At 40.6% G+C, this 23,530-nt stretch overlaps 1 protein-coding gene across 10 annotated transcripts in view; it reads right to left on the reverse strand.

Moving 5' to 3' along the window:
- The window catches only part of FGGY (FGGY carbohydrate kinase domain containing), a 418,161-nt gene that overhangs the window by 123,568 nt on the left and 271,063 nt on the right, over positions 1 to 23,530 (reverse strand). For all 10 annotated transcript variants that reach the window (XR_003609898.2, XR_003609900.2, XM_028106807.2 and 7 more), the window contains one exon: positions 6,218 to 6,279. Coding sequence is in view for 8 of the 10 variants with exons in the window: in XM_028106807.2 (XP_027962608.1) it covers positions 6,218 to 6,279 (62 nt within the window). In the remaining 2 variants the exon portion in view is untranslated. The remainder of the gene's footprint in view (positions 1 to 6,217; positions 6,280 to 23,530) is intronic.

Here is a 23,530-nt window from a genome sequence, read left to right on the forward strand (position 1 = left end):
GGGCCTTTAGAGCATCCTGCAGCCTGCCAAGCTGGCTGCTGCCTCAAGGCCTGGGGACTTGCTGTTTCTTAGGCTTTCCGGTGTGGGCTGGGGCTCTCCAAAAACAGAACACCCCTGTCTCAGAGCTTAGCATCAGCACATCCTATTTCAAACTGTAGAAACAAGTACTGATGAACAGATTTAGTATTTTATACTCTTCATTTGCCATATAACCCATATAATCATGGCTTGCTCCCACTCTTTGTATTCACAGTCCTGCTTAAATGTCACCTTATCAAGGATGGCTTCCTCACCTGAAAGAATTGCCATCCATCACCCCAACACCCCTCATCTGTCTCTTTACTCATCTCTGTTTTTCTTTAGAAAGCTTACCAATTCCTGGTGGGCGAATGTGTGCTCTTTCTCTATCTACACACACACACACACGTATACGTATATATACATGTGTGTATGAAATTTACATGAAAGTAGGGACTTTTTTTTTTTTTTTACTTTGTTTACGATCATAAATGCTACCAACCTTGAACACTTGTGGTTTATGCCAACACCTTCCCACCAAACCCTGCTGTCACTAGAACATCATTCTGAGACATCAGGAATTAAGGTTCCCAATAAGAGAATTAAGGTTCCCAATACAGTTCCCAATAAGAGAATTAAGACAATAATAGGAAGTTTAGAGGAAAAGGGCCAAAGTTATGATCAATGTCAGTCAGGCAATCTCTATCTAAGGAGTGAAATCTCTGGATATTTGGCCTCACATAGAGAGAGAGACTCTGCTTGCCAGTGACATGGATGAGCACATCTAGTTATTGCTTACTTAATTTATAAGCTCACAAAACTATTCTTCAGGGATGGGTCTGAAAAGATTCCTACAGTTTTAAATAGGATTTGCTGATGTTAAGCTCTGAGGCAGGGTGACTTGCATTCTTTTTTCAGAGAGCCTCAAGCCACACCAAAAGAGGCATGCAGTTCTGATTCCAAGGGATTTGTTGTCCTTTCCAATCAGCCAAATTCACTTTAATAACAGTTATGCCTATTTCTTCCTAAGACCTAATGCATAATGGGGCCTATAGTCTTGGAATTATCTATTCATATATCTGATAAGCAGAGATGCACTTTCTTTTACAAGACAATAGAAAGAAAGTGAAAGGAAAGAGAATCCACATTTATTGAATACCTACTAAATATATGAGCTGGATGTAAAATTTGAGATACAGAAAGAAATGAAGCCAAGAGTGTAGATGGGACCATCTTGGAAGAGATGGCAAAGAGAGAAGGGAAGAGGGCCAGGACCGTAGCTGTAATGAACTTTGATGTGGTGGTCAAGAAAAAGATCTTGAGGGATATCTGGGTGGCTCAGTTGGTTAAGTGTCCGACTCTTGATCTCAGCTCAGCTCAGGTCTTGATCTCAGGATCATGAGTTCGAGCCCCACATTGGGCTCCACACCCAGTGTGGGGAGAGAGAGAGAGAGAGAGAGAGAGAGGAAGGAAGGAAGGAAGAAAGGAAAGAAGGAAGGAAGGGAAGGAAGGAAGGAAGGAAGGAAGGAAGGAAGGAAGAAAAAGAAGGAAAGAAAGAAAAGAAAAAAAGAAAAGAAAAGAAAGAAAAGAAGAAAGAAAGAAAAAAGAAAAGAATGAAAGGAAAGACAGAAAGAAAGAAATCTTGAGCTTGAAAGGGAGACTCAGAACGACAAGCCAGAGATATAGGAGGAAAACTGGGAAGACGCAACATTCCAGCAAGAAAGCCAAGGAAAGAGAGTGTTATAAAGGAGAGGAAGGTGTGATCACTGGTGCCACATCCTGCTGAGAGCCCAGGATGGGGACTGGAAAGACTCATCAACAGAGGCTGCTGAGGACCTTATCATTAACTGTTTCAGAGGCCAGTGAGGACAGAATTCAAATACAAGTGGGCAAGGGATGAGTGCAAAACGAGGAAGTAGTGACCAAGAATGTAGGCCATCCTTTGGAAAAACTCAGCTCTAAAGGGGAGAAGTACAGGGAGGTAGTTTGAAGGCGGTATGAAGTTGACTAGTACATGGAAAGAGTTGGGATTTAAATCCAGTTCTGAGTCCACATCTGAGTCCTAATAATCACTGCTTCTGAACCACCCCTGCTGCTGTTTCTCTGAGTCTACACTGGTAATCCATAAATCTCTCTTTCCTCTTCTCAATAAAAACTACTCACATGAGGCTCATCTACAGAAGAAAGTTCTGGAAATTTTGAGTGTTTCAATGCAAAATCTAACTACCCCTTGGGTTTGTGTTGGGCTCTAAGATCTCCAGAGACTGGCACTTGCACAATCTACTTTCCTCCATAGAATACCTGTAAAATGAGTTAAGCAGGGTGGTCTTATTGTGGTCTTATGGGTGAGGGAACTCAGTCACTGAGACATTTATGGCAGAACTGGCACAAGAATCCAAGACCTCTAATTTGTAGTCCAGGGTTCTTGCTACTTCATCACACTTTGCACAAGAAGGTCTCACCCCTAGAACCACCACCACTGAAACGCTCTCCTCTTTAATAAAACCATTAGTAACAGTGGCAGAAAGAGCAGTGGTGCCTGTTGTTTTAACTGTCACAGTAGAGTTTACAAAGCCTTCCCAAATATATTACCTCATTAAAATCAAAACAAATTCTCAAAGGTACCCAGGGCTGGCTCTCTCAGAGCTACTACTCCATGTTCTGATGAGGACACAAGTTCATACAATGATGCATGTTGGAGCTGAGATTTGAAACCAGATCTCTGAACTCCAAATCCAGTGTTCGGGTTTGTGGTTTATAAATGCTGGATCCCTTCAAGAATCTGATGAAAGTTATGGCCTCTCTTCACAGAAAATTATGCGTCAGCATACAATCAACAAAACTGCACACAATTAAGGGGCTCATGGATGATCTAGATGTAGGAACCCCTGCTCTGCATAGGTTACGTGGTCTCTAAGCCAAACAAAGTGTTAGTTGATGAAATTCAACGTGTGATCCCTCTCAGTGGTAATGGTGTTTTAACTAGAGATTCCTGGAAGGGAAAGCTTGCGAAGCTTTTCTCAAACTCCTGGTCAGGATCATGTCCTCTCTACACCCTGATGATAAACAGCTTATATTCTAGTACAGTATGCATCTCATACTGCTCTGTGCGGGTGCCTCCCCTATTAGGATGGAAATGTCTAACATAAGTAAGTTACAGCAACCAGAACAATAAATTCTATCATGACTACTCTCATTGAACACTTATAACAGCTTGACACTTGTCACCATGTGCCGCCCACTATTCAAATTCATTTAATTTTCTCAACAACTTTATGCAGTGTTTACTATTATTATTTCCCTTTACAGTGAGGGACTAAGGCACAAAGAGGTTAAGTAAATTGCCTAGGGTCACCTAGCTACTAAGGGGTGAAGTTGAGACACCAGCAGTTTGGCCCCAGAGTCTAGGATATTAACCTCCACCTTAGACTATCTCTCATTTTCCGTGTACTGGCTACATGGGGTTTCTCTGTTAATATAAAATACCTTACTTTTCTAAAAAGCCCAGTAATGAAGCATTATTATCATAAAGAATCTGAAAAATAATGGATTTCATTTTGAAATAATTTTAGATTTACAGAACTTACAAAGAATATACAGACTTCCCTTATACTCATCATCTAAATACAATATTATTAGCTATTTACACTTTGGTAAATAGCTTATTTGAATGTTGACAGTTTTCCCTGACTTATTTGAATGTTGACAGTTTTCCCTCACTCATGTCCTTCTTCTAGTCCAGGATCTAAACCATGATCACACATTGTTTTTGTCTCCTCCAATCTGGGGCAGTTCTTTAGTAATTCCTGAAATTTCATCATCTTTTGAAGAATACTGGCTAATAATTTTGTAGAATGCACCTTGGTTGGGGGTTGGCCGATGTGTTCTTATGTTTACACTGAGGTGATCCATTTTTGGCAAGAGCCTTATAGAAATGATGTCGTGTCCTTCTTGGTGCATCATGAAAAGAGGTGAGAGAGATCTCATTGCCGGTACTGTTGAGTTTGATCATGTGGGGGAGGTGTTGTCTGCCAGATCTCTCCCCTGGGAAGTTACTATTTTTCCTTTGATAATAATGGGTATCTTACAGCAAGATACTCTGAGACTATGCACATATCCCGCTCTGCATCATACTTTCACTAATTTCAGCATCTCTTTGGGTGATTCTCCTTTGTAACAAGTATTACTATAGTGTTTGCCTAATGATAATATTCTAGTTCCATTATTTCCTCCACATTTATTAATTTCAAGTACATGGTCCTTGCAGTAGATAGGAAGATCTGCCCTTTCTTCCCATTTATTTCTTCATTAATTTCCTTCTATCAGAATGGCCTTGGGGAGTCACTGTATTCCAGCATTACTTATTCTGTTGATCAAAGTTTTTTTGTCCCCAAAGGCCACAGAAAGATTCTTAAAGCTGGCTCCCATGCACTTTGGCAATTCTTCTTCGAGTAGTTTCTTACTTTCACCTTTTTACAAAATGTTCATGTATGTTCCCTGCCCATGCCCTGGAATCGGCCATGTTCCTAATTCCTTTTCAGCAGAGCATAGTATTTAAAAACCAGGATCTGGTGCGGGGTGTGCACACTGCTGCAAGGGGTCACTGTTTCCAGACCACCCCAGCAGAGAGCACAGGGAATGTATGTAAGCGTCCTCACACAGAGATACACACACTGCATTGGGTTCTCTCTATGGCTACACCTCTCTCTGTATACAGCTATCCCTACGCACGTATGTGCAAAATCACAAGTTGATTCTAATACCTCCTACTTCCACCCACTGCCATAGGGTTCATTGTAACCTTCCCCTTTCCCTATTTAAGAGAAACCTGGCTCTCATTATCCACAACATATTTATTTATTTGCTTAGCTGTAGTATATACATAAAGGATTTCCAGAAGAGCTAATCCAGACATTTATGAAAAACAAATTTAGGAATTAGAGTATAATACTTAAAAATTTTTTAAAGATTTTATTTATTTATTTGAGAGAGAGAGGGAGACAGAAAGGGGGGGGAGAAGGGGAGAGAGAGAGAAAAAGCGACAGAGAGAGAGAGCACAAGCAAGGGGAGGGGCAGAGGGAGAAGGAGAAGCGGACTCTCCACTGAGCATGGAGCCCGACGCAGGGCTTGATCCCAGGACCCCGAGATCAGGCCCCGAAGGCAGATGCTTAACTGACTGAGCCACCCAGGGGCCCCAGAGTATAATACTCATATACAGTCATTTTATCTTCAGCCATACATTATACTATCAAAATATTCTTTCCCAAAGTTACTAGGTTAGTTTTTTTCTTTCCCAAATCTTTCTTATTGTGGTTATGTTATTCACTATTAATACAATAGGTTGAGATTGTGCTAATTGTATTTCATTTTGCCCACTCCCACCACACATACATCCTGGTATCTGTCTATCTATCTACCTACCTACTTACCTCCCTATCTATCTACCTATCTACCTACCAACCTACCTACTTACTATCTAACCTACTTACCAATCTACCTTCTATATATTTTCAAGGGGCACGTGAAACATCACCAGGTTCTAAGAATTACAGTTATATAAAAAGATCTACTCAGAAAAGTACTATCTCCACCTCTTACCCTGTTCTCACTCCCCCATTTTTTCAACCCATTCCTACCCACCACCTCTAGGTAACGAGTCTCACCAGTTTCTGGTTTGACCTTCCTGTATTTCTTTTGCACAAATGAGTAAATGCAGATATAGTTTCTTATTGTCACCTTCTTTCTCCGTGAAAGGAAGCATAACTGTAAATACTCCTTTACGTTCTTAACACTATATCCTAGAAATCATTTCATATCACTTATTATCCTCTGTTGTAGAGGATGAAGAAATGGGTGTAAAGAGGTGGGATAACTTGCCCAAGGTCACACCCCTCGTAATGAGCAAAGCTGGATTTGAGCCCAAAAAGTGTTGACTACAAAATCCACATTCCTTCCACTACATCGGAGTCTCTCATCCATGGTTCCTGGCATATTCTTTGGGACCTCTAGTTTCTTTGAGTTCTCTGTTTGAAAATTAACATATGTACGTCCTGGATCATCTGGATGACTGTCTTATAACCCAACACTGCCGGGCATTCTCATCACCCAAAGGAACTGAAAATCATCCAGCTGCCTAAGGTGAATGCCATCATGGAGGATTGCAGGGGAGGTTGTAGGGGGACGGGGGGGCAGCAGGTACCTGGCTGTGGCCTTGGCTTGTAGTTCAGGGAAGGCAGCATGGCCCTGCACCATGTGGTCTATCTGAAAAACAAGAGAGATGGGTCAGTCTTACAGTTTTTCTGATTTATGTTTAAGCCAGAAAAAGATATATTAAAATGTCGGTTTCTTTCAACTCTGTCCATGGAGGATCTAAGAATGTTAACGTGCTAACTCCACTAGAGTGTCTGAGCTCTTTCAGAAATTTAGCTTTGCTTCACCTAGTGCTGGTCTCTTGATCCACAAAACACAGCAGTCTAAAGAAAAAGGTGCAGGAAATGAAACTCTCAAGGCTAAACTGGTAGCAACAGGTCCAAAATGGAGGCATGAGGACAGGAGTGAGAAGGAGTAACTCCAGGTATGTGGTAAAGGGCCTGGGTGTTTAAAGCACCAAGCTCTGGATCACACCTTGTCAGCCTCCTGATCCAGGCTGTTACCCCAGGGCAATGTCAGACCTTGAATTACTCACCCTGCCTTACTAGTGGAGAAGCAGAGTGAAAGAGGTGAGGAGGAGGGATTACCAGTTCAAAAACCAACAACAACAAAAAGTTGCCCTAGAACTGTTCAGAGGACCTCTCCTGATTGACAAGTTATCACAGGAGAAACTGGGACATCACTCTCCTAGGACAGAAATGTCTAAGCTCTGTGGATAACTACCTTCTTCTCATTTGAAATCCCGTGTCTAGGATTTTATTTCTTAATCTACTTGGTAGCTCTAAACAAAATAATACATAATAGTATCAGGAAGGGAAATGTTTCCCCATGATGCTCCTCTGCTTGCTAAAATACACCCAACACACTGCTTGTGTTCCTGAACCTAATCTGGTTGTCTTCCCAATGTTCACATGAGTCTCTAGGACTCCAAAGCCATTTTTCATTCAGACTACGAACCAATTGGTTATTTGGGCCTCCTGGAAATAGTCTCTCTAAGCGTGTTTCCTGACAGCCGGGGCTGTGTAAAGGGGAAGAGAATTTTTTCTGGAGCCACAGAGGTCAGGTCTGGATTCTGGCTCTGATACTAACTAGCTGTGTGACTGTGTAAATCACTACACTACTCTGAGCCTCAGTGGTCTCCTTAGCCCTCCCCCCAGCCTCCCTTTAAAACAGGATTGCTGGGCTGTAGAAGGTGTTGGCCATAATGACAACAATAGTATAAATACTATCACCTAAAATTTCCTGACTCATTTACCATATATCAACACTGAGCTAAGCATTTTACATACATGATCCCATTTATTCCTTACGCGATTCCTAGGAAAAGGGTACTCTTCTCTACTGTAGAGATGAGAAAACTGAGTTTTCTCAAAAGAGAGTAAGCAACTTGTCCAAGGTCGGTCACAGGGGTAAGTGACAGATCTAGGTTTCCAGCTGAGGTCTCTCTGTGTCTAAAGTCCTTGGTTCTTAACTACTGTGCCATAACGTGCAGGTATATGCTGCTGAATTCCATTGGTACAGTTATGCAGAAATGTTCAAAATGATACCAAAGCCACTGGTCATTTCGATGAGAAAAAGCTATGCAGGTTTCAAATATTAACTTCCTACAGATTCAGTTTTAGGTGACTGTGATGAGGCAGGTATGGACCTTAAAGAGTTTGCATCAGTAGTGGATAATTAAAGGCATTCCTCAATTTGATGCTGATCTCTACGGGAAACACTTTCAGAGTTCAGAGCAGGGACATTTGCATGAGCATCCAGTGGGAAGCAGAGAACCTAGCCTGTGCAGTGTGTGCATGAACGTAGTTTTCTGTATTTACTAAATGCCTAATGCATTCACTGTGTCTAGGCTCCGGGAATACAGTGGAAAGTAAGAAATACAAGACATATAATACATAGTTACATAAAGTAAGAGGTCAATAATTTGGGGGAGGTGAGGTTTCAGTTGAGAGGCTGAGAACAGGTAGCTTGGAGGAGCAGGAAGCTAGAGCCAAGGCATGCCAGAGAGGAGGCTGAGATGGAAAGACATATATGGGTGCAGACAGTAGGGAGATTGGCCAAGCCCCGTGCCTGGCATATCAGAGCTGGTCAGTAAATATTTCTGGGATGGTTGTGGGATGCATCAAGCATAATGGAGGCACACCACATGCTCACACAGGACCAGGTACTTCTTGGACACGATCACACACTTGTCATTTGTGTCTATTTGTGTGGGGCACACTTCAGTCATATCTAACTGTTAAATTAGAGAATAAATGGAGTAGTGAAGATAGTGGATGAATGGGGAGGGTGGGGGCAGATAGCGGGTCATGAAAGCCAGGTAAGTGTTTATAGTTTTATTGGATTAGAGGCCATGAAATTATTTTGATCTGGGGAGCAGGATGATGAGAAGTTAAGAAAAATGAGCCTGGTGGGGTATGCAGGACAGAGAGAGAGCTAGGCACAGAGGGCAGGAAATGTAGCCAGGGCTCAGAGGCTGAGGGTGAGAACACGAGGCAAAAATATTTCCTGTTCTTGCTCCACTGTAGCACTTAGCAGGTTTTTTTTTTTTTTTTTAATAATCATTAGCTTATATGTCCATCTTTACCCTATACTCTGAGCTCTTTTAAATCAAGAGCCCCATTAGTTCCCAATCCCCAGTGTCTACATTAGAGCCTGGCACCTTGAATGAATAAATGAGATACATTTGGAAGAAAACAAATTTAGTGGCTAACTAGAGAACATTAGAAAATCAGTCGAGAAAGATGTTTGGGGTCTAAGACAAGGCAATGTGGCCATATGAATCACATCTTGTTATTTCTGGTACCTCTGACGCTTTGAGTCTGTGGTCTTATTGCCCCTGGAGAGACTGCGCCTGGCAGGGCTGGCAATTCCTAGAGATAGCAAAGGACTCAATTCATCTATGAGCATGCCTTTCATGTGCAAGCTAACTACTCCAGAGCCTACCTACCCCCACCTCCTCTATGGACTACTGCTACCCTGCTCTAAGCACCCCAGGGCTGGGTATTAGAGAGCTAGGGACAACTCTGGGGCTTCACATGTGGCCCTGCATGATGGTATGGCGTGCCCCCTCCTCTTGAGAACGGTGAGCAACAAACTATCCTTTCAGTGGCAATCATCCCCTAATCTGTTGGCCTCATTATATGGGAATAATAATAAAATCTACATTTTACAACAGTGGCTTAGTGAAAAGAACACAGGCTTTGGAAACAGACAGACTCAGGTTCAAATTCATGGTCTACACTCATCTTCTGTGGTACCAAGGAAAAGTTACTTGACCTCTCAGACTCATCTCCTACAACTGTAAAATGGTGATAATAAAATTCGCATTGCAGGGGTGCCTGGTATATAGGTGGCTCTCAGTTCATAACATCTATTATTAAAAAGAAGGGCATGCCACCAAAAGAGCAAAAATGGTTGGGAGAACAGAATCTCAAATGGACAGCTGTGCCTTTTTCTTCCCCCCAGCAACATCTGGTAGTAAAGGCCCACTCTGGTTAGCAAAGACCAAGTCAGTTTTTCAAATAATCGAGCACTCATTTCAAAAGCCTGGAATGCCTGATGTTAGGGTTGATCTCTCTATTTATGTTCTATTCTCGAATGCATTTAGCATGGTATAGAACACAGTGTCCTATTAGTGGTTATTTGTTTTTCAGTGAAGTAACAGTTTAACCACAATGACGGTATTTGCCAACTGGTTGCCTTAGAAATATATAGACAGAGCTCCTCTAACTTTATGATTACTTTCTTATTTCCTCCATCTTCTCAGATTTCAGCTCTGAGAGCAAGCAGAAAAGTGTACAAACGATATGGATAGGTAGGAAGCTTGAGCTGGATTGAGTCAGATCTTCTTCAGGATGGCTTTCTAAATCAAGAGGGAAAAGCCGTCTTATGATATACATCTAGGGTTGGATTTTTAGGTCCTTCCTTATAAAGGTGGCATCTGCATTTGCAACATGGGAGAAACAGAAACACAACACAGTATAACACAGAGATCATAAACGGGTAGTATGAGGGGACATCTGGCCCACAGATGTATTTTATTTGGGTTATATAATGTTTAAAAAAATCAGCCAATATTTTTAAATTGGGAGATTCCACTTAAAATCCAGATTTTTGGTTTCTCCCAAAGAACCAGCATATGCAGGACACTGGGCCACCCATATTCCCCCATGGCAAGAGTCAGCTGGAGCCGAGTGATGACTAATCCCTTCAGACAGGACTGCACCCTTCAGTATGTAGAAGACACCACTGCTCCCCACCCCTCCAGCCCCAACAACAGACACCAGATTTCACCAATTTCTCATCATGACTGCACGAATGTTTTACTTGTAGGAGAGATCTATTTCTCTACACCCAACTCTCTATGAAAGAAAGGAACATAAAATCATTCCCTAGAGTGCCATGAGGTGAAAGAAAAACTTCTCTATCAAAGTAAAAAAAAAAAAAAATTTGTTTGCCTAATCTGTTTATGCTATCTGTCTGACTCCTTTAGGCATTTGAGTTTCCGACTCTTGAAATGACAGAGAGAACAGAGACAGGCAGTCCTGAGACCTGAGTCAGTTCTGGCTCAGGGAATGACCTTAAACAAGAACATTTCTTTCTTTCTTTCTTTCTTTTTTTTTTGGTTAAGATTTATTCTTTATTTTTCCTAAGAGATTTAGTTCTTTCTCTACAACATTTAATAAATTAACATGACAAATAGCCAAGTGTTTGGAAAATTAGACAGAGGACTGCAATTGCCTGAGATCTCAAAACTGTGCACACAGAGTCCATAGGCAAGAAAAACACATGACAAAGACAAATTCAGAATCCCAGAATTTTAGATTCTATGATCATTTTGCTGAGACAAAGCTATTTTATGGCATGATGGGCTTTTTCTCTATTAAAACCAATTTTATGTATTAGTCTCAAAGCTTTCACCTTGCTTTGCAGATAATGAAATCATTAGGCTCAAGGAAATGTTTCTTGCTTATCACAACTCCCTTTTGCCATTTGTATTTACCTGCAAAGTCACTTTTTTCATCTCAGTTCTTCCAACTCTTTTACTTAACTTCATCTTCTTATCTTAAAGTGAAAACATTTTATCTCATTTTTCCCAGCCTTGAAATTCTCATAAAAATCTAATGAAAGAAGAAAGCCCAGCCTAGACAATTTCTTTTATGTTGCTGGAAAGAACTGTGGGTTTCAATACTGAACGGTTCCTAAGAACGACAAACATTCCTGAAAGAAAACGTAAACTGTTTTTTTTTCTCCCACAACTTTAATATTAGCTTGAGATAGAACAACTTCTCTTACAAGTAGAAAAATGCTGATTTAATCCAGAGCTAGTTTAGTCAGTTTCATTCAACATCATTCAACATCAAAGTTAATAGCTTTGTGTCTTCTTATAGTTTGTTAATTAATTCACTTATTCAGGAAACTAAGATGATATATGGCTACCCTGTGTTAGGCATCACTCTAATAACTGAAGCTACAAAGATAAACAAAAGTCATTGCTCTCACAAAGCCCTGTCTGTCAGTGGAAAATGAGCATACCAATATTCAAATATGGTCTCGACTGATCAGGTTCTTTATAGATTTCACTAATGTTTACTGAACATTTCCTTTGCTCTAGTCATAGTAAGGACAGGGGAGTCAGTAGCCATAGAAAGGCAGCTCAAGACTTCATCCAAATGCTACTCCAACTTCTGGATGATCTGAGTTACATTATAAGTAGCCCAGCTAAAGCTGAAAGAACTCAACAGAGATTTCAGTAGGTGATCATCACAGGAAAGACAAAACTTGAGAGTTTGAGTTCAACCAAATTAACCACCTGTTAAAAAAAAATACTTCTCAGAGGAATAAGAATAACCCAGTGTCTCTACAATATATCAATCATAATGTTCAAGATATGATCCCAAATTGCTAGCCATATACAGAGAAGGAAAATGTAATCCATACTTAAAAGAAAAGCCATTTAATGGCCAATGACCCTGAGATGACATAGATGCTGGAATTAGAAGGCAAAAATTCAGTAGTTTACTCTAGATTTGTCTCCTGTGTCAAGGGAAACAAAAGCAAAAATGAACTCTTGGGACTACATCAAAATAAAAAGTTTCTGCACAGCAGAAGAAACAATCAACAAAACTGAAAGACAACCTATTGAACAGGAGAAGATATTTGCAAAAGACATTATCTGATAAGGGATTAGTATCCAAAATATATAAAGAACTTATATAAATAGGTGAAGGGGATTGAGAGTACATTTATCTTGATGAGCACTGAGTAATATATGAATTGTTGAATCACTATATTGTATACCTGAAACTAATAACTATGTTAACTACACTGAAATTAAAATAAAATAAAGAACATATACATATAATGTCAGGGAAATGTCAGTCAGAAAAAGGCAAACACCATATGATTTTACTCATATGCGGAATTTAAGAAACAAAACAAAAAAAGAGACAAACAAAAAACAGACTCTTAACTCTAGAGAACAAACTGATGGTTACCAGAAAGAAGGTGGGTGGGTGGGGGGATGGGTGACACAGGTGAAGGGGATTAAGAGCACACTTATCGTGAGGAGCGCTGAGTAATGTACAGAATTGCTGAATCACTGTATTGTATACCTGAAACTGATATAACACTGTGCGTTAATTATATTGAAAATAAAAAAAATAAAATCATCATTTATCTGAAAAGGGGGGGAGGTGAGAACTCTATAAAGTTGCTGCTTGATCTGAGCACTGGTATGTTTTGACATTGTTGAATGTCAATAAATACTGCTTAAATATCATCGCTCACCTTAAAAAATAAACACAAATAAATAATAAACTTAAAAAATGAATTCAGTAGTTTAATAATGCTTTAGGATATAAAGGATAATAGTCTCATAATCAATCAATAGATAAGAAACTATTAAAAATGGAAATCCTAGTATTGAAAAAGATAGTATCTGAAATATTTAGTGGACAGACCTCACAGCTAATTGAAGATCATAGACAAAAGAGTCAATGAACTTTCAATAGACACAGTATCTAATTGTGAGAGAGAAGGAAGAAGGGAGGGAGGGGGTGATGGACGGAGGGGGAGAGAGGGAGACAGAGAGAGATGTGGGAGAAGTAGAAAGAGAATAAAAAAAAATCCCTCACAGGCCTGTGGGACAATAGCCAAGGGTCTCATATATATGCAACTGGAGTCACAGTAGGAGGAATAAGAGCAAAATGGGACCTCGGTACTGAAGTAAGGCTGTTAGTATGGGTGCCAACCGAGATGTCCATGTATAATATAGACATACCCTTTGATGTTATTAAGGGGTAAATATATGGTATCATCCCACAGGGAAAATACCTAAGCCAGGGTGGTACTGGCTCATAAGGACCAAACTTTACTGTATTTGATACATGAATATCTGCCATATCCTGCTTGTAAAACATTTGTCTTATTGCTCCTAGCTTTACAAAGCTGATGTTTCTTACTATTGCATCAGGGAATGTACTCTTGTCATGGGCTACCACCTATGCTGAAGGTGGTGGGTCTATGGAAAGGACCTCTTCCTGGGTAACTGGGGAACCATAGTTGTAAGTATTTTCTTTTGTCTTATGGGTATATTAATCTTGTGTTGCCATTTATATTGCTACTGTGGCATATGGATGCAGCATTTATTTATTTAAATATAAATAATTATATTTATAATATAATTATTTAAATATAATAATTATATATTATATATTATATATAATATACATTATGTATATAATTATATTTAAATATAAATATTTATAATATAAATTATATATTTAAATATAAATAATTATATTTATATTTAAATAAATAAATACTGACAATTTCCCAAACTTGGTGAAAGACAGAAATTTATAAATTCAAAAAGTTTAGCAAACCTGGGAAAAGGAGGGTAAATCCAAAGAACACCACGTGTGGCATACCACACTAAAAATCAAAGATTAAGAGACAATCAAGAAAGTAGTAGAAGAAAAATAATATACTGTAGACATGGGAAAAACAATACAAATGATGGTTGACTTCTCATAAGAAACAATGGTGCCAGAATACAAAACAGTAACATCTTTAAGCACTGAAGGAAAACAAACAAAAAAACCTGTCAACCAAGAATTCTAGATTGAGCAAAAATATCTTCCAAGATAGAAGATAAAATAAATTCATTAAAAAAGAAAAACTAAGAGAATTTTTCTTTTTCTTTTTTCTTTTTTTTCTTTTTTTACCAATAGCTATAAGAGATGAATAAATGCTGAAGGAAGTTCGTCAGGCTGAGGGGAAATACCTGACAGAAATTTACATTTTCAGAAAGAAATTAAAAAAAATGGAAATGGTAAATATGTAGGTAAATACAAAAGACAATGTCCATTTCTCAGAATCTCTTTGAAATACGTATGACTCTTACAGATGGAATTGTATCCTACCACAATTCCGATGTGAGGCCCCAACCCTCCCTGTGACTGTTTTTAGAAATGGGGACATGATGGAAGGAAATAAGGTTCTATGAGGTCGTAAGGGTGGGGCCCTATTCCAAAAGAATTGCTGTCCTTATAAGAAGAGCCAGGATCACCAAAGCTCTCTGGCTACACACATGCACCTGGAAAAGGCCATGTGAAGACACAGTGAAAAGGCTGCTGCCTACAAGCCAGGAAGAGAGCTCTCATGAGAAACTGAACTTTCTAGCACTTTGATCATGGACTTCTAGCCTCCGAACTGTAAGAAAATGAGTGTTTATTGTTTAAGCCACCCAGTTGATGGTGTTTCGTTATGGCACGCTGGACAGACTACTACATTATTTAAAGCAAACAACATGGCAACTACTATATTCTTGGACGTAGAGTATATGTAGGCATCACACATACTATGACTACAGCATAAAGAGTTGGGGGGGTGGCAAAGGGAACTATAGAGTTGAATGGTTTTTATATTTTACATGAAGTTATATAACATACAGTCTAAGTAGGCTGAAAAATTTAGGACATTTATTGTATGTAATTCCTAAAGAAATCATTTTAAAAAAGGAATTCAAAAGATCATGCCTAAAAAGCAAACAGGAGAATTAAAATGGAATTCTGAAAACTGAAAGATATTTGAGTAATCCAAAAGATGAAAGAAAAGGAGAGACAGAGAAACAAAAAACAGAGCCGCCACAGAAAACAAATAGCTAAATGGAAGACCCATCCAACAATATTTATCTTCACATTGAATTGTGGATAGTTTCAACATTCTCAGTAAACATCAAAGATTACAAGACTGCAGAAAAGCAAGACCCAACTATATACTGTGTATAAAAGATGCACTTTACATAGACTGGGACAGAGATGACGGTGCTTTGACTGATGGTGTTGGGAGTGAAGGTTAAAAAAAACAGATGGAGTGGTCATATACATTTTAGAGTTAGAATCCAGAGGACTTTCTGACTGGATGAGGGCAGGGAAGGGAAAGGAGGGGTAAAGAATTAATCCTAATTTTCTGGCTTTAATAAAAAAATAAATGATGGTGGTCTTTACTCAAATGAAGACAAATAATTGAGGATCAACCTAGAGAATGTATCAGTTACTAGAGTCAGAAAACTCATTCTGGAATCCTTCCTCCCCCTGTCTCCCTGACATTGAATCCATCTTCTCTCCATTCATAGCAATGCTATCCTTCAAAAACCTTGACTTCTCTCTCTTTTGCACACTTCACATCCAATCCATCAAGAAACTGCATCAGCTCTACCTTCAAAATATATCCCCAAACACGACTACTTTTTACCAGCTCCACTGCCACCACCCTCACGTCTCAGCTGGTTTACTGCAGTGGCCTCTTTCTGGGGCCCCTGCTTCCATCTCCCCCACTCCTACCCCCACCCCATCGTTTATTCCCAATGTAGCAGGCAGCAGTCTGAATGATCCCTTAAAAACTAAGTCCTGTCTGTCCTGGGCTCCTTATTCCCCAGTGGCTTTCCATTTTACTCAGAGTAAAAGCCAAACTTCTAACAGTGGCCAATAATATAGCCCCAAATTACCTCGTGAACTGATTCCCTACAACTCTCACTTTGGTTCACTCGGCTCCATCTTTGTGGCCTTTTTGCTATCCCTGTAATACTGCAGGCAGGCCATCCGCCCTCAGGACCTTTGCACTGGTTTTTCCCTTGGCCTGGTATGTTCTTCCCCTAGGTTTCCAAACGGTTAACTTCCTTCCCTTCCTTGTTATGTTTGTACGTCACATCAAAAAGGCCTAGTGTAACCACCTTATTTAAAATTGCAAACTGCTCACCTGAACCCATAAACTTACTTCCTCTTTTATTTTTAATGACTTATACCATAAAATAAACTTTACTGCTTTCTCATTTTATTTATTTTGTAGGTTCTATCTCCTCTTGTTAGAACGTAAGCTTGACAAGGGGGCAGATTTTTGGAGTGAGGTATAGGAAGGGCTGTTTTATTCTCTGCCTATTTTTCACTCAGAACAGTACCATGAACGTAGTGTAAATAAACATCACTCTAAAGAGTTTAAACTTTTATTAAATAGATAACTGGAGAGGTATCAAGAGTGACAGGGTCATGTCTACGGGCTTTCACCACAATCTTTAAAGAGGATGTTGTGGAAAGTTTGTGTTCCTTCAAAATTCATGTTGAAATCCTAACCACCAGGGTAATGGTGTTGGGAAGTGGGACCCTTGGGAGGTGAGTAAGTCTGAGGGTGGAGCCCTCATGAACGGGATTAACACCCTTCTAAGGGTCTGAAGAGACCAGAGTTCTCCCCTTCCACCATGTGAAACTACAAGGAAAAGTCAGCCCTCTGCAACCCAGAAAAGGATCCTCACCAGAAACCAACCATGCTGCTACCTTGATCTCAGGCTTCCAGCCTCTAGAGCTGTGAGAAATAAAGTTCTGTTGTACACACTGCCCCCCCCCGCCAGTCTATGGTGGTTTGTTAGAGTGGCCAAACTAAGACAAGAGAGGTTAGAGAGGGAAGGATTAGAAAAAAGAAGGTAATTAGGGAGCTGTGCAGGGACCCAGGTGAGTATACAAAAAATACAGTGCAAGCCTAGGTGGGAGGGAACACAGAAACATTTGTTTATGCAGAGTTGGTGTTTGTATCCATGAAGTCATTCGAATTAGCCAATGAGAAATGCTGGGGACACACCTAAGTCTATACACAGATTCTGTCAATACTATACACATACATTTTTTTTCTCTCATGGCCTTACAAAGCCTGCCAACTGAATTTGCTTCATTGTACTTGAAAAGAAAGTCACACTAATTCACAATAATTGCTTCTCCAGGGACTGTACAAGACAAGTACAAGAAAAACTCAAAAATGTAGCTCCACCAAAGTCAGGTCCAGTTCTGGAGAGATCTGGGTCTTCTGGTAGTTAACTTGGGTTTGAATCAAGGCTTTCCCACTTACAACTATTAAGATCTTGATGAAGTTACCTCATTGTTCTGAACCTATTTATTCACTAGTAAAACTAACATAACAACACTGACCACACAGACATGCTGTGCAGATCAGAAAGAATACTAAATCTTAAAAAGGGCCTGAAAGTGTCTGTCCCATAACAGATACTCTAAGTAGGATTCAGGGGTCATGCAATCTACTTTATGTGCTACCCTAACTTATAATTATCAGGCCTATATCCAACCCTCCCATTAGATGATAAGCTACTGTAGGACAGGAATCACGTGACTGTATTCTTGCCTGGCCCAGAGTCATCTCTGTCACATGATTGAAAGAATGAACGAGTAAAGGGGTGAAATCACTATCTCCATCCATGCACAGCATGTGTACAACCCGAGCTCTTCACACACCCATTTGTGGAGCACTGATGGACTTCCTGAGGCTAGCCTCAGGCTGAGTGGCACTGGGGATAGAGGTCCAGGAGAGACGCCTCCCAATGCACAAATGCCAAAATTCTGAGCACACAGCATCTTGCTACATGGTGACCGTGGGGCTCAAGTTCATAAATTTAAATTCTGGGTTCAAACAATTCAAAGGTGGGGCGCCTGGGTGGCTCAGTAGGTTAAAGCACCTGCCTTTGGCTCAGGTCATGATCCCAGGGTCCTGGGATCAAGTCTTGCATCGGGCTCCCTGCTCAGCAGGGAGCCTGCTTCTCCATCTCCCTCTGCCACTACCCCCAGCTTGTGCTCTCTCTCTGTCAAATAAATAAATAAAATCTTAAAAAACAAAAACAAGAACAATTCAAAGGTAACCCCCACCCAAGTCCAATTATCCCAGAAAGCCAAAGCCACCAGAGAGGCAGCTTAGGAATTTGACTTAGCTTCCCTTACTCCACACCTCCCCCAATGAAAATGACTCCAACTTAAGACAGACAAGAGTGCTTGGAGAGAGGGATGGCCAAGGGCCAGCTGGAAACCAGCTTCAGCATCTGGATGCAGTGACTGCATGGGCTGGTGTTCTATGGAAAAGGTCTGGGCAGAAAAGCAATGTTTTTTGCACAGTTATTCTGGAGAGAGTATTGACAAGCACGAGGCAAGCCCTGCTGGGTGCCCGATTGATGCAACTAAAATCAATCATCCACGGGCTGGAGGCATGTGCCCTTCTAAAAGGAAATGAGTATCAGTGGCACAAGCTTGAAACGAGTGAAAAATGAATCCAAATCTTAGTCAAATGAAACTGTAAGAGGTCCAGAACCAGAAAAGATCCTATTCTATTTTTTTTTTTCCTTCATCCTGAAGTTAACCAGATGGAATTTTTTTTCCCCCCAGTACCAAGCTATTCACACACTTGGAATGATTTGCTTTGGGATGGAAGATTTTTTTTTTAATTGTAAAAATGAGACAAAATAGCGTCCCCCCCCCAAATCTAGTGTTTAGGTAATTTTTTTCTTTTTTCCTTCCCTTCTTTCTCCTCCTGCCCTTCCCTCTTCTTCTCCTTTCTCTCTTCTCTTCTGCTTCAGATGGTATGTTTGTGACGGTGTTTAGAATATACTGTGGACAAGGTAATGATGGAGCAGTTTCACACACACAGCATATCGGAGATGTGTATTTGAAACAACGAACATAAAACATGCAACTTCCTCTCACAGAGTCCTACATGAAAACAATGTGTTGTAAAACCAGAGATCAGAATTTCACAACAGAATAAATGAGAATAAGTAAATGGAAAGGAACGATGAACGGCAAAGGAGCCACATAAAAAGGCCACTGATGGTGCATCAGGAATCTCTCTGGGCTGTGCTTACTACCCTGAGTGTGCATTCTTCATCTGTGTATTTGGATAACCACTGTACCTATTTCACAGGGATTTTGAGAGAATTAAATGAGATAGTATATGCCAAGCTCTTGGCATCGAGACTGGGAAATAAGCCTTCAAAATAAATGTGAGGCACTGTGATTATCATGAATATCATTCAAGGATTAATAAGATTATATATATAAATCCTTTCCACAGAAAAACATCCTCAATAAAGTAGGATTTTTATTGTCATTATTTTTTTCTTTTATTATGTTATGTTAATCACCATACAGTACATCATTAGTTTTTGATGTAGTGTTCCATGATTCATTGTTTGCGTATAACACTCAGTGCTCCATTCAGTATGTGTCCTCTTGAATACCCATCACCAGGCTAACCCATCCCCCCACCCTCCTCCCCTCTAGAACCCTCAGTTTGTTTCTCAGAGTCCACAGTCTCTCATGGTTTGTCTCCCCCTCTGATTACCCCCCCTTCATTTTTCCCTTCTTACTATCTTTTTTTTAACATATAATGTATTATTTGTTTCAGAAGTACAGATCTGTGATTCAACAGTCTTACAGAATTCACAGTGCTCACCCTATCACATACCCTCCCCAATGTCTATCACCCAGCCACCCCATCCCTCCCACCCCCACCACTCCAGCAACCCTCAGTTTGTTCCTGAGATTAAGAATTCCTCATATCAGTGAGATCATATGACATCTTCATTATTTTTATTTCATTTCTTTATTTTATAGGTTGTTTCTGTCTCTTTGCTTGCCTCCTCCAGACTGGACTGTTGCTTTACTGGGCAGTCTCTTCTGTTCTTGATTCAGATTTTGCCCCATCATGCTAGCTTTTGGATTTCCTAAGATTTTGCTCTCTATAATGCACAGGTCAATCATGCCCCACTTGTATGGACAATGAAATATAAGTAGAATAGCCCAAAGTCGGGCTCCAAGTGCAGCTTGGTTGGTGACGGTGCAAAATCACTAACTAGAGAAAGGCTAACAATTCCCATGATTCCTGTCAAAAGTCATAGTAGACTATTATGAAGATTTTATTAATGGCCAAAAAGAGGTCACATTTTTTTATTTAAATTCAGGATCCTGAAACAGGCATAACCAATTCTTATCCATAAAGATATGTCATAATGTTTGGGTAAAGATGGCTTATATCCATAGCAACAGAGCGAACTTTGAGCCAAATACTGGGAAAAGTATTTCCAGACTGACACAGATGTTCAATTTGCATACTAAGTCTCTGAAAACCTGTTGATGGGCAGCTTCGTGGACAATGCATTCTGCACAAAGAGTTGGTTTACTGGATCGTTATTCTTGTTTAAAAAAAAAAAAGCCTCTGGATTGTGTCCTCTATGAGTTCTGGGTCTGCAAAGGGTGATTATACCACTATGCAGGGTTGAAACGGTATATTTCAGTAATGGGCTTTCGATACGTCACAGAAAGGGAATAGATTTTTAAGTGAAACGTGCATACACTCGACACTCATTTCAGTAGGAGAATGCAAAGCCTGAGTCCCCCGGCGCCTTCATACAGCCGTGTGGTCTTCTTAGCTTCTCTAGCATTGGGTTCTTGCAGACCAACCAGATATTCTTTCTTTTATAGGCACTGTCTACAAGACAACGAGCTCCTCAAAACCAGGGCCTGATGGAGGTCTTGCTCTTTGAATGCATTCTGCAGCCTGGCACAAAAGCAAGGGCACAGAACATGGGCTTCAAAGCCAGCCAGCCACCTATGCTTCCACCAACTTTGAAAGAGAACTTGAGGCAGTAAGTATAAAACAGCCACATACTAAGAAATGGAAACAATGGGGATTTGCATCCAGAGCCAGCCTTGGATCTGATCGGTTATCATTTGGTTGAACATTTGGAAGAGCTGGTATGGGAATGAGACCACAAACAGACGATGTGAGATTGGCTAACTGAGCCTAGGTCTCCTCTTCTCTTGCCTTCCACATGCAATCCTTCCAAGGCTTGCCGATCTCCTGACCTCAGTTGTCAGTTATCACTGCCCTTGTCCTCATTCAAGCCCCCATGGCTTTCTGTCTGTGGACTAACGGACTAAAACTGGTCTCCCCACCTTCAGCCGTGTGCCTTCAGGCCTTCTTCCTCATGGCTGCTAGCCAGAGTTTGTACAACTGAGATCTGAACATGTGCATCCACTCTTCCAACCTTGCACTGCTTCCCCTTGGTCTACCAGACAGAGATCAGTTCCTTAGCATGTTCTCCAGGGACTTCTTATGATGTGGTCCCTACCCCCCTTTCTAACTTTTATTGTCAGTCATTCTTCTAAGAACAGTTTATGCCACAGCTGAGATGCTGGACTATGTGCCATCACCTCAAATATGCCTTGTTATTTGTCACTCCCATATCTTTGTTCCTATGCCAGTTCTCCTGCCTAGAGGAGTATCTCTACCCTTCTTTGCCTGGTTGGTCTCTATTTACCTTTTAAGACTCAACATAACTGCTTTCTCCCCTGCAAAATGTTTTTTTAACCTAGCTTAATGCCAGCTCTGTGCTTTGTCCCTCTGGTACAGTACTCATCTCACTTCTATGGGTCCTCTATCTTCCCTATTAGACAACCCCATGAATTCATCAAATTTTTATCAACTACCTCCTATGAACCAGGCACTGAGCTGGATGCAAACAAAAGTAGGATATGGCCCTTACCTTTAAGGAGCTCACAGATTTCTGGAAATGGCAAATTAGTAAACCAATAAGAATATAGAATATTATAAGTAGAGTTGTGTCTTAAAGGACAAGTAAAATTATCTAAGTGATAAAGAGCTCTCTGAGCAGGGAAAGAAACACATCCAAAGGCATAGAAGAGTAGAATAACATAAGTCATGGGTGCCTGGGTGGGTCAGTCGTTAAACGTGTGCCTTCGGCTCAGGTCATGATCCCAGGGTCCTGGGATCGAGTCCCGCATCGGGCTCCCTGCTCCGCAGGAAGCCTGCTTCTCCCTCTCCCACTCCGCCTGCTTGTGTTCCTGCTCTTGCTATCTCTCTCTCTGTCAAATAAATAAAATCTTTAAAAAAAAATCAATATTTAAAAAAAAAAAGAATAACACAAGTCATGGGGAAGCTGTGGGTAGGGTAATCTAGCCTCAGTGACAAGTACATGTGTGGGACTGAGGGGATGGACCATGAGAGGCATGACGTGCCCAGAAAACTATCTGAATGATGTCCTCAAGGCTATGGAGAACCACTAAAGGATTTCAGCTGATGACTTACATGGTCCTTTTTACAAAGGAGAATATCACTTTCACTGCCATGGAAAAAAAAAAGGATTTTTGTGTGAAAGATAGGTGACAAGACGGGTTAGTCATCATTGCCTGGACCAACATTTATTCCTTTGGCAAATGCATGCTGCCTATGCACCATATGTTGACAAAGCTAAGTTTTCTGATTTAGGAACCTGCAAATCTTCCAGATCCTGGGTATATGGGTAGTGTGACAAAATGGGCTGGTCAAGGCTATAAAAACATTTGGAAAACAGTGTGGAGATGCCTCAGAAAATTAAAAATAGAGCTACCGTATGACCCAGCAATTGCACTCCTGGGTATTTACCCCAAAGACACAGATGTAGTGAAAAGAAGGGCCATCTGCACCCCAATGTTCATAGCAGCAATGTCCGCGATAGCCAAACTGTGGAAAGAGCCGAGATGCCCTTCAACGGATGAATGGATAAAGAAGATGTGGTCCATATATACAATGGAATATTACTCAGCCATCAGAAAGGATGAATACCCAACTTTTGCATCAACATGGATGGGACTGGAGGAGATTATGCTAAGTGAAATAAGTCAAGCAGAGAAAGTCAATTATCACATGATTTCACTTACTTGCGGAACATAAAGAATAGCATGGAGGACATTAGGAGAAGGAAGGGAAAGATGGGGGCGGAAATCAGAGGGGGAGATGAACCATGAGAGACGATGGACTCTGAGAAACAAACTGAGGGTTCTAGAGGGGAGGGGGTGGGGGGATGGGTTAGCCTGGTGATGGGTATTAAGGAGGGCACGTACTGCATGGAGCACTGGGTGTTATACGAAAACAATGAATCGTGGAACACTACATCAAAAACTAATGATGTACTGTATGGCGACTAACGTAACATAATAAAATTAAATTAAAAAAAAATTCAGACCCA

This window comes from Eumetopias jubatus, unplaced genomic scaffold (genome assembly GCF_037043125.1).
Source record: "Eumetopias jubatus isolate StellerSeaLion01/CBP00866 unplaced genomic scaffold, mEumJub1_p1.0 scaffold_4, whole genome shotgun sequence".
In the NCBI taxonomy this organism is placed as follows: Eukaryota; Metazoa; Chordata; class Mammalia; order Carnivora; family Otariidae; genus Eumetopias; species Eumetopias jubatus.